The following is a 15011-nucleotide window of genomic DNA, read 5'->3' on the forward strand; positions in this document are numbered from 1 at the left end:
CATGGGTTGAGATAATAATTTGCTTTAATAAATAAAGCAAAAGCTGCACACACAAGCAGAGCAAAACAAGGAATTCATGCACTGCTTCCCATTGGCAGGCAGGTGTTGAGCCATGTCCAGGAAAGCAGAGCTCCATCACGCATTACGGTGACTTGGGAAGATAAACGCCATCACTACAAATGTCCCCCCCTTCCTTCTTCTTCCCCAGCTTTATATGCTGAGCGTGACATCGCATGTCATGGAATATCCCTTTGGTCAGCTGGGGTCAACTGTCCCAGCTGGGTCTCCTCCCAACTTCTCATGCAGCCCCAGCCTACTTGCTGGTGGGGCAGTGTGAGGAGCAGAAAGGGCCTTCACTGCTCAGCAACAACCAAAAAACATCAGTGCGCTATCAACAGTGTTCCCAGCCCAAACCCAAAACATAGCCCCACACCAGCTGCCAGTAAGGAAGTCAACAGCAACCCAGGCAAAACCATGACAAGAGTAGAGGAAGAAACTCTACCGGAAAATGCCTTTTCTCCATCTAAGGAACATGAAGTAAAGGAGCCTGTCATGACTTGGGCACGGCCATCTAATTGCTATATACCAGGGACTGGACAGATAAATCGTACTCACAAATACACCGGCAGTGCAGACAGGCCAAGTGTATTTCTTTTTGAGATTACAAGCTGAGAAATAAGGTTGCTATAGAAATGACACCTTGCAGCCAGCCTTGAAAAAAGACTCTTCAGTTGGACAAGCCAATTAAAAGGAATGCATGAACACCCATTTCAAATAGTCACTTTGTTGTAAATTTTAGCTCGACAGTAACAGAATTTGAGCATTTAGATATAACTGAGAGGAAGTTCAGATGGTCAGAAGAAACCACTGTCAAGATATGGAGCAGCTTTCCTATGAGAAGAGACTACACAGATGAGGGGCATTTCACTACAAAAGGACACAGCTGACGAACTGCAACAGAAGTTCAAAAACTCCTCAATGGTAAGGAGGCAATTAAGGAACATTTACTCACTACTTTTCATAACACGAACTAGGCAACACTCTGTAGACTTATTGGCCAACCAGTTCAAACCCACAAAAGGAAAACCTCTTTCACAAAGCCCATACCAACATTGGGCAACTCATTGCCACAGGATGTTGCAATGGCCAAAATAATTAAAGGCTTCAAAAAGGTTTTAGAAAAATTAATGGAGGATAGGTTCATCAAGGACTAATAAACTCAATGGTCCGGATACGACTGCCAGCTTAGGAAGTCTCTGAATTACTGACTATCGGAAACACAGAGACTATACCAGCAGAATAATTGCTCTATATTCACTCCATTTCTTACACAGTTTCCTTCAGCAGCCGCGGATTTCCACTGTCAAAGGCTAATAGGCTACATGGACGTTTCTTTTGATCCTATACAGACAGTCTTATGGAGGGGCAGTTAAATCCATGTATCTCAGATGCTTCTCAGAACAACACTCTGTGTTTATATTGGTCATGGTGCGGACTACAGCCATATCCCATACTGGGATAAAGCAGAGTTGCTGTGAGGAGGAAGAAAAGATGATGATGTTCTCTGCACCTGGCAGGTAAAATCCAGCCATCCCAGATACTCGCTTTTACAGAAAACCACATTTCTTAGTTGCTTCCTTGGCTTTTCACACTTCTCTCAGTGGTAGCTTAGGAACCTGAAATCTAGTCACATTTTCACTAGGTTTATTGAGTCACAGACTAAATTTACTGGTACACTTTCCTTTTCTACTAATATTGTCCTTTAAATAACTCTTCTTGGTCCTTCTTGTTTACTTACAACTGCTACCCTCCCATGTTTTAGAAAATAGTTATGTTCCCTCTCAAAATTTGTTTTTTTAGGCTAGAAAAGATTAAAAAATTTGATCTTTTATAAGACAGATTTCGCATTCCCCTGGTCTTCCCTTTCCCTGCACTACTCCCAGTTTTAACAGGTGAACCCAATTTGACATGGTATTTCAGTGAGGTCACATCAGTGCCTTGCAGAATCTATTAATATTTCTTCACCTCCTGAAGCTATTTATGCTGATACACCCTAACAGTAGATGCAATGTTATTTTATAACGCTGGCTCAAAGTCACTGTGTGCTCCACTAATCTTCTCAACTCCCCATCCTGCCCTTTACAACTTATGAACCCCCTCGGTATAGTAGTGAGTAGTCTCTGTTTGCATGACCTTGTAGTTTCTGTAGTTAAAAGAAATTCTTTTTTTATTACCCTCATCATGAAGCTGAGCCAACTCTTTTTATACAACACAATTTTTCTCTGTATTGACAGTGCCTTTCAACTTTTGAGTCATCAGTACATTTCATTAGCACACCACTCCCTTTTTCCAACATTACCATAGGGAATAAAAACTAAGTTGAATCTCAGACTGATCATTGAGGAACTCCATCAGTAATGTTCCCCATGTTGATAACTCTTTTCTAAGTCCCTTTCCTTTAGCACCTTTAAAATTCTTAAAAGATCTCTTATCTTCACATTAGTGAACGATTTCTCATTTGGCATGACATCAAATACAAAAACCTCTTATTACCTCTCCATTAACTAATTTCATTCTATTTTTTTTTTTTTCAGTTTAACAATTCTCCATTTGGTACTATAATTGCATGCTTTACTGAAGTTCAGATAGAATTCATTTATTTCATTTCCCACTTTAAAAAAGCAGCTTTTTAATAAAAGTAGAATATTAGTTCAATCTTGTATAATTTCTCTCCTGTAAAATCAGACTGCATTCCCTCCCATTTTCCATTTATCTCTGTAGTTAGTTAGTTACTTTCTTTTCAGAATTTTGCCTACAGCTTCTTTGCCTGCTGAGATAAAGGCTAAGTTGCTTGGTCTGCTTTTCCATCTTTCTTAAATGTAAGCACTGTTTGCTGTTACACAGTTATATGGTGATCTCTATTGCAAAAAGGTATTAAGCATCATTGTCACTGTATGTGTGATTTTAGATGCTTCTTATTTCAGTATTTGGAGATGGAGAGCATCTACTTCTCCAGACTTACTGCACCAGAGATGCGAGGTTACTGTATGTTTTAATGGGGCAGGTGGTACAATATGACAAAGCATTTAAGATTTTAGGATCGAGTACATTCATAAAGTCTGACAAAGCAAGAGAGAGTTCACCAAGTCTTGCATGAGTTTAGGAATGAGATCTAGGCAAAAAGATACCTGGCTTATTTTTTCCTTCATGTTGTGTAGACGTCGTTTTTCAGATTCAGTTCTACCTCCCACAAAATTAATTCAATTTCTATGCATGGATTCCAATTATCCATCCTGACTTTGCACCATGTTGTTCTCCTTACTGAAATGTAAGGCTGAATATTAATTTAGATTTGGAGCATTCTTTATATTTTTCCTGATAGCATCCACATCCACTCTACACAGAAACTTCACATCTTTTTCTGATATCTTTGTATTGATATGATGAGGAAATTGCTCGTTGCTTAATTTCCGTGACTGGGTCTGGGACTGACCTCACTTGAATCACATTATTTCTGTATTTACCAACACCAAGACTCAGACCATGAATGCTCAAGCTGTTTGTTCCTCGCCATACTTTTTTCAGTCCTTTGGACTCTTTCTTTAGAGATCAGAAAATTCTCCAGAAAATGAGCTAATAAGCCCCCTTCCCTTCAGGCATGTTCCTCCGTTTTATGATTTATCCTCATTTATTCTAGAAGGAAATGGATATGTCAAGGGCATAATCTCTATTTTTTTCCCCTGTTGCCATAAGAAATCTTTCTGTTGCATACCCACACCAAATTTGCTATCACCCAATATATAGTCCCGTTCTCTGTTCAGCAGACCCATGCTGATGACAAGCTTCCTGAATCTTTAAATAGAGAGACACCAGTCACATGTCTCTATTATTTGTGCAAATCCCAATTTTTCCCCCATTTTTTTTGCATTATTTCCCAATATACCAGTCCCTTACATAACAAGATGTCAAACAGAATCAGACTAACAAGCTCTCTGCATTCTTGATTCTTCCCTTTTTTTCTGAGTTTGGTTTCATTTTTTCAGTTTCCTTTACCACTAACCTTTCTTCCTTGTTCTTCAGTGCAGCAAACTTCTTCAAACCTAATTCAACTCTTCCTTTGCTTTGCCTTTGTGGTCATGTTTCCACCTGGGTCACATTCCTTATCTAGCAGGCTATACAGCTTCCTTATCTTCAGATCTTATGTGACAGATGCCTACATATTTGTGTTGTGTCAGACCCTACTCTTCTTTCCTGTATTTCGTCTTCAAAATCCCATTCTACCATCACCTCTAGCTTCTTTCTTTTGTCCCTGGGTCCCCTCTTGCTCATTTCATACATCAATATATTCCACTGCATATCCACTTTAGAAATAACATAAATCTTATAGCTTCAAATCTTGGTCTCTCATCCTCCTTCAAATATGGCTAAGATCGTCTCACTTATTATACCTGACTTTTTGTCTTTCTTTGAAGGAAAAAAAAATTAACTTCTTTCAAGCAAACTCCCTTCTTTATTGCCTCTTAGCAGCTGAAGCTGCAACCTGTGCTTTATTAAGGTTCTAAATTTATTAATATATCTATTAATGAAGGAAGCAATTCTTGCCCAGTGAACACTCCCGGTAGAAGGGCCTCTCTCTAATTCACACAACACAGCCTCAAAGACATGGAAGATCAGAAGATTATGAATCGCACGCAACCTATCAAGCAGGAGGCACAGAAGTTCACTTACCCAAACAAACAAGGACTCGATTCTTCCCTGCCAAGGGCTGGATCCCACACAAACTCTCCCATTTGCTCTCCTCCCACTGTTCTTGGTAAATCTAATCTCACGCTTCCTCCATGTTGTAAAATCACAAATGGGTCTTGGAGAGGTCTGTGACTCTCAAATATGGATTTTTCAGTTAGGTCAAGCTGCTTGTTTTTTAGCACTGTAACGTAATTGACAGCTGTTTCCCCTTAAAAATAGCTGCTTCCCTATCTTTTTCAAACACCAAAAGACTAAGCTATAAAATACATGATGACATGTATTTATATTACATAACTGTAAACATTGAGCGAAAAATGCTCACACACGTAATTTCCCCTTGCTGTTGGTCTCCCAGGCGTTCTCAAGTGGGGGGGAACTACCTCTGAAAAAGTTTTCCCAGAAAACCAGCTCATAGAAAAACATATTTCCATCAAGAAATGAGTATGCCCCATGCGATTGGATCTTTCACGTGAAGTTGTAATTTCTTTCACCATCGGACAAGCCAAAGGGTCATTTCACAGAAAGCCTTTCTTCACCAGCCAAACAGCGTGGGGAGAGTAGGTGCATTTTAGGGGAACTCTAAATTAGAGATTGGCTCCGAGACAGGAAAAGGTGTCAGTTAAGGAAAGTGGATTGAGGGTGGAGGACCCATTGTTCTACCCGCAGTTCATGCACCAACAGAGCATCGCTTTCTTTTTCAACGTCCTGCATGACTGAAAGAGTTTAAAAGTCAAGTAACATGTCAGAATCAGGGGTATATCACAGTAAATTATGCAGAAAAGCATATAGAAAGAATATTGAAAAGGATACGGAAAAAAAAGGGCTTAGTATACATTGATGATTATCTTCTGTAACACATCTCAATAAAAAGCGGACTTATTAAGTAACAATAGTCTTCCCAGAGTTTGGCTTTCAATACATTTTAATTGCACTAATATTTTCTAATGTTAATATCATTATTTGAGATTATTTATTCATCATAATGAAGTGTATGGTTAATTAAGAGTGCTGCTACTGTCCTTGCAGCAATATGAAATAACCCAGATGAAAATGGGCCAGCAAATCACGTCTGAAAGGCCAGTAACGTCATGGCTGGAGGTGCCCAAGTTCAGTAGTCTATTTGCACCTCTTTCTGGCCACAGTAAAACAATGTGCTCCCACGCTTACAGCACATGCCCAACAGATTATACATCTCTGGACGCTCTTTGATGAATCAATTCTCACAGCCTTCTGCCTCCTATTTGTCACACATCCCTCCTGTTCGATGAAAACTGTAGAGCAGGAATTGTGTGGATATGGGGAAACACCTGATCTTGAGGCCAGGCAGAGCGTGACCCGTAGCAATTGCATATATACATGCTCCTACCCTGCAGCAAATCTGAAATAACTTTCTCCTGTGTTAAACAAGGATGAACACATCTGATTTCCCTCTAAGTGCATAAATGGTCAGCTACAGGGGAGTGGTAGCGGCATGCTGAGGTGACTCTGGATGTTGCTTTACTCCTTCTGACTCTGGCAAGGAGAGCTGCTGATCTTTATTACAGCCCACGGGTATTACTGTACTATAAATATATAATGTACATATATAACAGTATGTCTCACAGTGAAATGCTGTCCTGCGGAGATGAGTAAAGACAGAACTGTTATATGTTTTTTTTTAAATTGATAAAAATAGTTTGCCAATGGACCAAAGCAGGAAGATTCTTGGAATACGGCTTGCAACCAGACAAGTAATTACAGAAGCAAAACAAGTTGACAAACGGATATATTTGAGCACAGTGTGGGACATAATAATGATAACAATGCATCCACAGTTCATCCACATCCTCAGAGCACTTAAAAATCAGATTCCTCAGATGAGCAAGTTATTCGGTCAGAAAGGTACGCTACTGCTGTAAATGCTGATGCTCTGCAAGAGCCAGAGACGGATTGTAGCCACCGGTCCTTTAGCCCGTCTGATCAGGCTTTCCTCTCACAGTAAGTTCAAACAAGCCAAACTTCTCTCCCCTATAACATGCCAAGTGCATCTCAGCTTCATTTATTACATGAAGGATATTTTTTGAGATGGAATAAGTATACTGGACAGCTATCAACATGATTTGATGCTTGTGTGTGTTCATTACAAGAATGGATTAGAATGAAAGATGAAGGAAATTTAACTTCCTCAGTTCAGTAAAATGGTACCACAGGAATGAAGAATACATGCTCAAGGGCATAGAACAACATAGCTTTAAACATATGAGTCCCCTCAGTAAAAATTGAAGATTTCTGAGAACTAGGTAATTTAATAATAACTAAGGGCAGACCTATTTGGTATGAGAAGTCCTATACTGATAAGGAATCAAAATGTGATTTATTCCATTTAATAAAAAGGTGTTGCCTTTTGGAAAAAAAAAAAAAAAAGAAAAAGAAAAAAACAAAACAAACCCCCATACAACCAAAACTCCCAAACTCAGAAATGGAAACAGCACAAATAACTTTGAAACAGGACTGTACGCATTTCTGGAGCAGTAAAGACTACAGAAGGATAGTTATTAGTGCTGTGGGATCACAATAAGGATAAAGGTGTTGACGCATATTTTCCTAGGTTTATAAGTGGCCAGCCTTAATGAAGTACACAGCCTCCTCTTGACTTGCAAGATCACTCTCCTTTTTTTTTTTCCCACAGATAAAGCCATTGTTTTATTTATTCTCACACAAACACTACAGAGAAAAAACTGAAAAGATTCCCAAACGACCAATGCTGACTGCAGAATTACATTTGTGATCAGCTATCAGTAAGTGATAAAGCATCCCTAAGTTGACAAAAGAGACTGCAAACAGTGGTGTTTTGATTCTATTGGTCAGCAAATTTGTGAGTAGCACAATGAGTCTGTGTTTCACATGAGCCTCTCTTTATTTTCTGCAGGTAGCTTGAAAATGGCAATACCCTGCTTTTCCACAAAGGAATTTGACCTAAGGAATTTTCTCATTCACTATGATCTTTGCTATAATAGGTTTTAGTAATGATGGTTTTATGCCATAAAGTTATTGCAGTGATTAAGAAAAATATGGCAATGAAAGCAGACAGTGTGACTGGTTGGTAAGATGCTGCAATTTAAAGAAGGCTTTACAATGAATGGATCAGAGTCAGCCTCATCCCGATATCGCAATGGTTTTGCATGAGTAAGCCCAGAGAGGAAGGTGCCGAGGTGACGTGACAGCATCTAGCAGAGAAAGCTTGTGCTGCAGTTCCAGTATATGCTGCAACTTCAGTAAGACTGTGGGGTTTACTGAAGCTGTCCGTACTGGGTCAGTGTAAACCACTCCTGAGTATTCATAACTTTCCTGCATGCCATGTGCCACTCTTGGATGCGATGGTAAGGCTCACGGGGGGACTCGCAGCACACCTCTAAGCTCTATCTCTCCCAGGTACGTGGAAAATATCTTGTAGCTCTTAACAACATGAAGATTTTTGGTACACATTTTGCACATTCAGGAAGATTAATCCCTTGAGCTAGTACAATACGCCCACTATTTTTTAATTTTACATTGGTTGTAAGAAAAAAAAAAAAAAAAGAGATTACAATTGTTAGTGACTAGCATTCCTTCCTGTACCAGAAGCAACAACACGTTCTCAGCAACTTCCTCAGGAATTCTCACTCCTCTTTGGCCATTTGTTATCAGTTCTACCAGTGATGATCATTAGTGCATGCAGTATGATAAACTCATTACCAAAATCTACAAAGCAGTGCAAAACCCTGCATTTCCTGGCATGCGTTCCCATTAAATAAAAATACTTCGATCGTCAGTGATTTAGAGCAACTGCCCAATAGACCTAGCTGAAATCCGGAATTTCCGTTTACAAGGAAAATCAGTAACAATGTAAAAGTTACGGAGCCAGACCAAAAGTCAGCCTATCCCAACACACAGTCAGCAGCAGCAGCAGCACACACCAAGGCAGAACACAAAAACGGGGCACCCGGAGATTACATCTGCACAGGTGGGTTTAAAGGTACTGAAGCACGTACTTTCCAGTCATTTGTCTAAATTTATTTGAACTTCTTCATACTTTTGGCCTCCTCATCTCCCAGTACTGAAAGTTACTTACTCTGTGGAGAAAAAAAAGGACTGTGGTTTGCTTTAAAGCTTGAGAATGTCGATGAGAGAACCCAAGTTTTTGGATTCTTAGTCTTCAACTTGCTCACATGAAATGTCAGTTAGTTCTAGAAGAATTATTGACCAAGGGACCCCACAGAGTCAGCACTGTGGGCACATGGGGAAGAACTGACCCAAACAGAAGCATTTCCACATGATTTGAGATACTAAAATATGTCAGCCTCTCAACTACAATTAATACCTGTCTAGCTTTTTCAACAGAATATGCACAAAAAATCAGGGAAATTGAAACTTCCATGGCGTTTTCATTTTAAAAAAAAAAAAAACCGACCAACAACAAAAGCACTGATTTTCTGTTAAAAAACTGGGACAAAACAAAATCCCAGTGAGCTCTATTACTGGATGAAAATTCCTAAAACAACTTGTCTTCTTGTCTTCAACTATTCATCCAGAACTATGCCAGTTATGTAAATAATTACTTACCATGCCTGTAACACTCACTAAATGGTACATATTTCTTGACGATATGAGCAGTGAGTTATTTGTCTTGTTATTTTTAATATCCTAAGAGAAGTACTATGACATAGTCATTCAAATCTGTTACTGAAAACTACATAGTCAAAATTTAGTTTGCACTTCTAAAATTTATGTAAAGGTCTGAAAACACATTCCACTCTATCTAGTGACGGAAAAAAAATCTTGTTTCCTATAAACAAGAGATAGGTACCAATGCAGCGTATTACACAGTACCAAGCTCGAAGAGTAATGGTAGTTTAGAATGAAGTTCTGTGAGAAAGTCATGAATCTTCCTCAAAATAGAGCTACATTTGATAAACAATTCTGACTTTGTGGACCAGATTTGTAAAAATATTTAGATACCTAAAAATGCAAATAGGTAGCATAAGGAATTTTCGTGTTCACTTTAGACATTTAGCCTCCCCAAATATAATCAGAGATTATTGTTTGGCCTTGTCATAATCCATCTGCTAAGAATCAAGAGGTGATGGGAAAAATAAGCTCCTTGCTTATATTATTAAAGAATTTTTATGATTTTATAGCAAATAAAGCAATGTAATGAATAGCAATTACACTGCTGCTTTTGGTGATCCTACCAAATGCCAAATATATCATTACTTGCTCAAATACCCTTACTAATCTGGACCTCTCTGCTGTAATTAGCTCATAAAAATGAGAATAAATTACATATGCTATAAATTATCGCATCATTTGTGTTAGAGTGCAAAAGTAGAGTTAAGCCAATGGCCTGTAGTGTTACTGTAAGCAAAAGAAAGGAAGAAATAACAACAAAACAACAAAAAAAACCTGCAAACACTAGTAGGATTCTAAGTAGGTGAGCAACCAAATGCGTATCATAAATTTGGACTAAGTGGCTATTTATTTTCAAGACCATCTAGAGATTTAAGAAATAAACATTTACATAAATCAAACCCGTGCTGCTTTCAAGAGCAGCTGCTCTCTTCATGTCAGCTGTTATTACAAGTTGTCAGGGAACAGTTTTTTTCACTTGCAGATAACTCTAGGAGATTTTTACAGAAGTGGAGTTTGACAAAATGAAGAAAGCTTTTATATTCTGACCTGCTCTGATATTCACAGCACCACAGAAATACATTTAATCTGTATAAAAGCACAATTAACTGCAACTGTGCTTGGGCAAGCCTCAATTACTTTTTAAAAAAGGCTATAAATACTATCCCTTAGTTAGAGTTCAGCATATTTATTACACCAATAAACTGAGACCAGATTTGTCATACCAGGATGCTTACTTAAAACCATCTAAAACTTAGCTGCCTAATCCATTTATTTTATATTAGCCTTTCTTTATCATTAGCATTGATGGAGAGATTTGGGCATCACAAGTTAGTTATTCATCCCTACCTAAGACCAATACCTAAAGTATGTGAAATAAATAACTCTAAAGGAGTCTTGCTTTCAGCTCTCAAGACAGGGAACATAGGCAGCTACCTTCGAGCTGATGCCTAATGTTTAGATGGAATCATTTGTATCAGATATGGTGGGCTGATCACTGCCACTTTAACAGCATATATATGTGTGTGTGTCTTTATGCAACAAAAAAAGCTAAGATCAGGTGAGTAAATCTGCATAACTTCCCTATATTTAATAGAGTAAACATCAAGATGGATTAAAAAGGCGAGAGAGTTAAGTACATCACAGCTGTTTCCTCACTCTGCACAGTTTGTTTGCTGTGCAGTTTATGAAACAGGGATACAGAGACACTCACAGATTGATAGATCTTGATAAGATGACAGACACAGTCAGAAGGATGCACCCACAGGGACCAGTTTCAAACTGAAAAAGAAAAGGAGTGGTTTTATTTTGTTTGTTGGGTACATTTTTTGCCCAATCCTAAAGAAATGCAAATCGAACAGAAAGCAGGAAGAATTGTTCTTGTTTATGCTAAAAGTGAATTCGTTGCTCTGTTTGCCAAAATGCAAGACCAGTCCATATAGCGTATGAAACACCATTCGGAAGATATCATATGAGACTGATAAAGACAGAAAAACTGGCAGCTGAACTGTAACAGGTTTAGTATCTTCTCTATACACAGTACCTGGTGAATATTCTGTTGAAGAAACACAATCAGATCTTCATATCTTGTGGCACTGTGTAGTATTAGCTGGGAAGAAATGTAAGAAGAAAAAAAAGTAACTGTAACAATAACAACTCATGTTTCATAACCTGAAAGCTGAACTAAAGTAGACAAAACTTTAAATCTGACTGGAAAGATTTGAACTAACAAAATGGAATAAAGATCTAATGAAATCCACCTCTTACTGTTGTGACTTGGTATAATATAGCATCTCAGCACTTCATATATTCTGAATTTTTAAATACTGCTTCTTGTTGCTTTTAAGTTTGTTGAACAGACAGTTTGGTTCAATTTTAAGCATTGTTTATGCAACTAAAATTAATTCCTAGAACAAACATAGGAATACTGCAGCTTTATGAGACATAGAATGGGCAAGTAGCTCAGGAGTTCGTACCTACGTGGTGAGCCATCTATAACAGGCATGTTTCTGAGCGCTTCTTATCGTACTCAGAGAACACTCCCATGAATACTCCTATTTACCATGAAGTTCAGGAGAGTTCACAGATCCAGGCCCTTACTTCAACATTGTCTATGTTTCCATTTTCAGCTTTTGACAGAAATTACAGTCTTGCGAACGCTGTGTGAGGTAAGATCAAGCAGTCTGGATTATACCCCTTTCCATCACATTTTCACTGTGGCTTTGTCCACGTGACCTTTGGTAAGCAGTACTTAGAGGCAGCATAATGGTGTATCAGTTGTACTCTGAAGCAGCCAGCAGCTTAGAATTATGTTAACATATTAATTAAATAATCTATCTCATCTCTTGGAAGAACATGTTATAGCCAAGGTTTTCTGCTGCATTCACCCTATTTACACAGGTTTTCACTTCCAATTGTTCCCAAACTGTCTGGGTCTGAAAAGTTGTTGACGCATCCATTCCTCCATGTAGTTGGCCACTAATATTTCCTTAAACCACTAAAGCCTGGCTTATGGAATCAGTGTTTGCAAAGCCATTTGAGAGGTTCAGATGGAAATAAAGGCATAAGTGGAAAGGTTTTTTTGCCCTTTGGAGGTTCTGGAGGAAAAAAAAAAAAAAAGGCAAAGAATTCTGTGTGAGACAAGAAGAAAATACTATCATTTGGTGCTCATGGCCATACTGGTCAACTTGAAAGGATCCATGTTCACTTTTACTGCATATCAATAAAAGTAGGCACAGTTTATAAGCTTGAAAGGTAGAGGGAACAGAAAGGACTTCAGAGAGCCCAATTGCCCACAGACACTCAGACAACTCAGAGCCAGACAGACTACAGGACTTTGTTATTTCCTATTGGGTTTTGGATGAAAAAAACTAATTTAACATAAAAGGTTTTAAAACACTAAGAGAGGAATGGAAATCCAATTCATTGTACTAAAATAAGAAAAGCTAGAAAAAGGATATATGGAGAATGTTACTGTGAGTTACACAGAGCCTTACAGTTTCTAAGATTCCATCTGCCTTGTATTTTCCTACGGGAGTGAACTGCTGTCTTCCTGATGGCCTGGAAAGGATATTCAGACAAAAACAAACCTCGTGTTAAAAGGAACAAAATAGCATTAAAGAGAAAACAATATGTTATATGAACTGAATGATGAGTCAAAGATTTTGTATTATTATTTTTAACCACTTTTTTAAAAAAGGACATCTTGCATAATAAGTTCGTATTACATATTAAACAAACTTTTTCTGGTAAAGCATATACTTTAGCTGTGCTGTGCTCTCTCAGTCTATTTAATGTGAATTATAAGTTTCTCTATACAGAAAGAGGATAAACATAAGTTTTAGATGCTAATGACAGTTTTTATTGGAAAAGAATATTAGAGCAATGACATTAAAACAGGCAGAAGAACATATGTACAATATCATCACAGATGAAGCATTTTATAGATGCAAAATACGCAAAATATAACCTGAAATGTCTTTGAATTTGCTGCTTCTATTTCAGGTTTGAAGAAGGACTTCTGTGCCCAAAAGCTTCTCTGCTATTTTTCAGCTATCTTAGTTGATCTAATAAAAGAAATGACCTATTCTCACAAAACCTGGCTCACTTAAAAATATCGCGTAGGATCCAGTACAGCCAAAGCTATCTAAAAGCTATATGTGCTGTGTACAAGCAGCCTAATTGCATAGCATAAACTAAGTAACTAGAAGGCAGCTACAGCGAAAGGAAATTAATCCCAGCCATAACAGAATATCCTGCAATACAAAATTGTTGGAGTAAAATGCTGCATCTGGAAAAATAACTCTTGGTAAAGATTTTGGAGGAATCCTAGCCTAAATGAAAGGATCTTTCACAGCAGTTTCAAAGAATTTTACTATTCTGTTCCAGGTACTGGGACAGCACAAATGACATTTTGCATTTCTCCCTGAGCCATTACAGACTGCATAAATACATCTTACAAAATTTTCATTTTATGAACTATGTGTATATATAAGACACAAGTATAGCAGCATGGTACAATAACTAAAACTGCTTCTCCTACTTACAGTGCCACAACTGCTTTTTCATTGCCTCCTGCGCGCCACAGTATGTCTGCAATAGCCATGGTGAGGCATTTGGTCCTGTGAATTTCTGAAGGCTGAAGACAACTGCAGTCCAGGAAATGCAAGAAACACACAAATTCCAAAACGTGCATTGGGAAGCTTACTCATTAGAGGGCAAACTGCCCCAATTACACTATAGGCAGATTCATAGCAGGTTTTAGCTAAAAGAACGAAAGTATTTTGTTTTAGAGACTATTTACATGTTGTAATGCCTAATAATAAGGCTCTGGCAAGTTGCCTCAGAAAATTAGCATTTAGGTATCTCAGTTCTTTCTATAGTCAAGACAGACACAACTTGGATGGCCAATGCAAAAAAGTCCTGTAAGTTGAACAGGGCACTTGTATTGTTACTGACACACCAGGTATAAAGGCACAGTGGAATCTGACCTTTCTCTGAGGATTAAGCATCTGAGTGAAATGCCGTGAGAGCAATCGCTGCGCATGCCGTACGAACGCTTCTCAGCACTGGACTGAAGGTGACAGGAGGCGATAGGTGATAGGAGGATGTGGTGCTGCTGTTCAGCACCTAAAGAGCTCTAAAGAGATCGATGCAACCGAAGCCACCACTGAAATATGGGCTTTCTGGAAACATTCTTTGGGGTGGACCACCTTAAATCTCATTTTAGGCATTTAAGAAGATACCTTGGATGTTACTGAAAATAATCAGATCCGGTGAATAGAGCTGTATCTAGAACAACCTCCTCTTTAGATTGCCAGTAAAACAAACTCTGGGCACAGTGGGTAGGTCTCTTCTGAAGTCAGAAAAAAAAACCCAGAAATTTGAGGGAAGTTAATTCATCTAGGTCAAGTGTTAACAGGAGTGTGTTGCATTTGGGGAATGTGGATGAGCTTCTGCTGCTCATAGTGATGGTCAGACTGCTGTTATGGGTACTTAAGCTCAGCAATGGTGAGCTTGCTAGCCTATGTCTGTATCTTCTATGACAATAGACTTGTGATACAGGTCAATCTAAGAGATGATATGCACAACCTCCACTTCTAGGAGATGAATACTAAAGA

The 15011-nt window shown here is 38.4% G+C and overlaps 1 protein-coding gene across 1 annotated transcript in view; it reads right to left on the bottom strand.

Annotated features, from left to right (window-relative positions):
• The window catches only part of MINDY4 (MINDY lysine 48 deubiquitinase 4), an 82912-nt gene that overhangs the window by 32247 nt on the left and 35654 nt on the right, over window positions 1–15011 (bottom strand). The window contains exons 10-13 of the mRNA XM_082479458.1: window positions 13938–14039; window positions 12888–12951; window positions 11435–11500; window positions 11105–11172 (exon numbers count right to left, since the gene is read on the bottom strand). Coding sequence (XP_082335584.1) covers window positions 11105–11172; window positions 11435–11500; window positions 12888–12951; window positions 13938–14039 — 300 coding nt within the window. The remainder of the gene's footprint in view (window positions 1–11104; window positions 11173–11434; window positions 11501–12887; window positions 12952–13937; window positions 14040–15011) is intronic.

Source organism: Vanellus vanellus (assembly GCF_965231255.1).
Source record: "Vanellus vanellus genome assembly, chromosome: 2".
In the NCBI taxonomy this organism is placed as follows: domain Eukaryota; kingdom Metazoa; phylum Chordata; class Aves; order Charadriiformes; family Charadriidae; genus Vanellus; species Vanellus vanellus.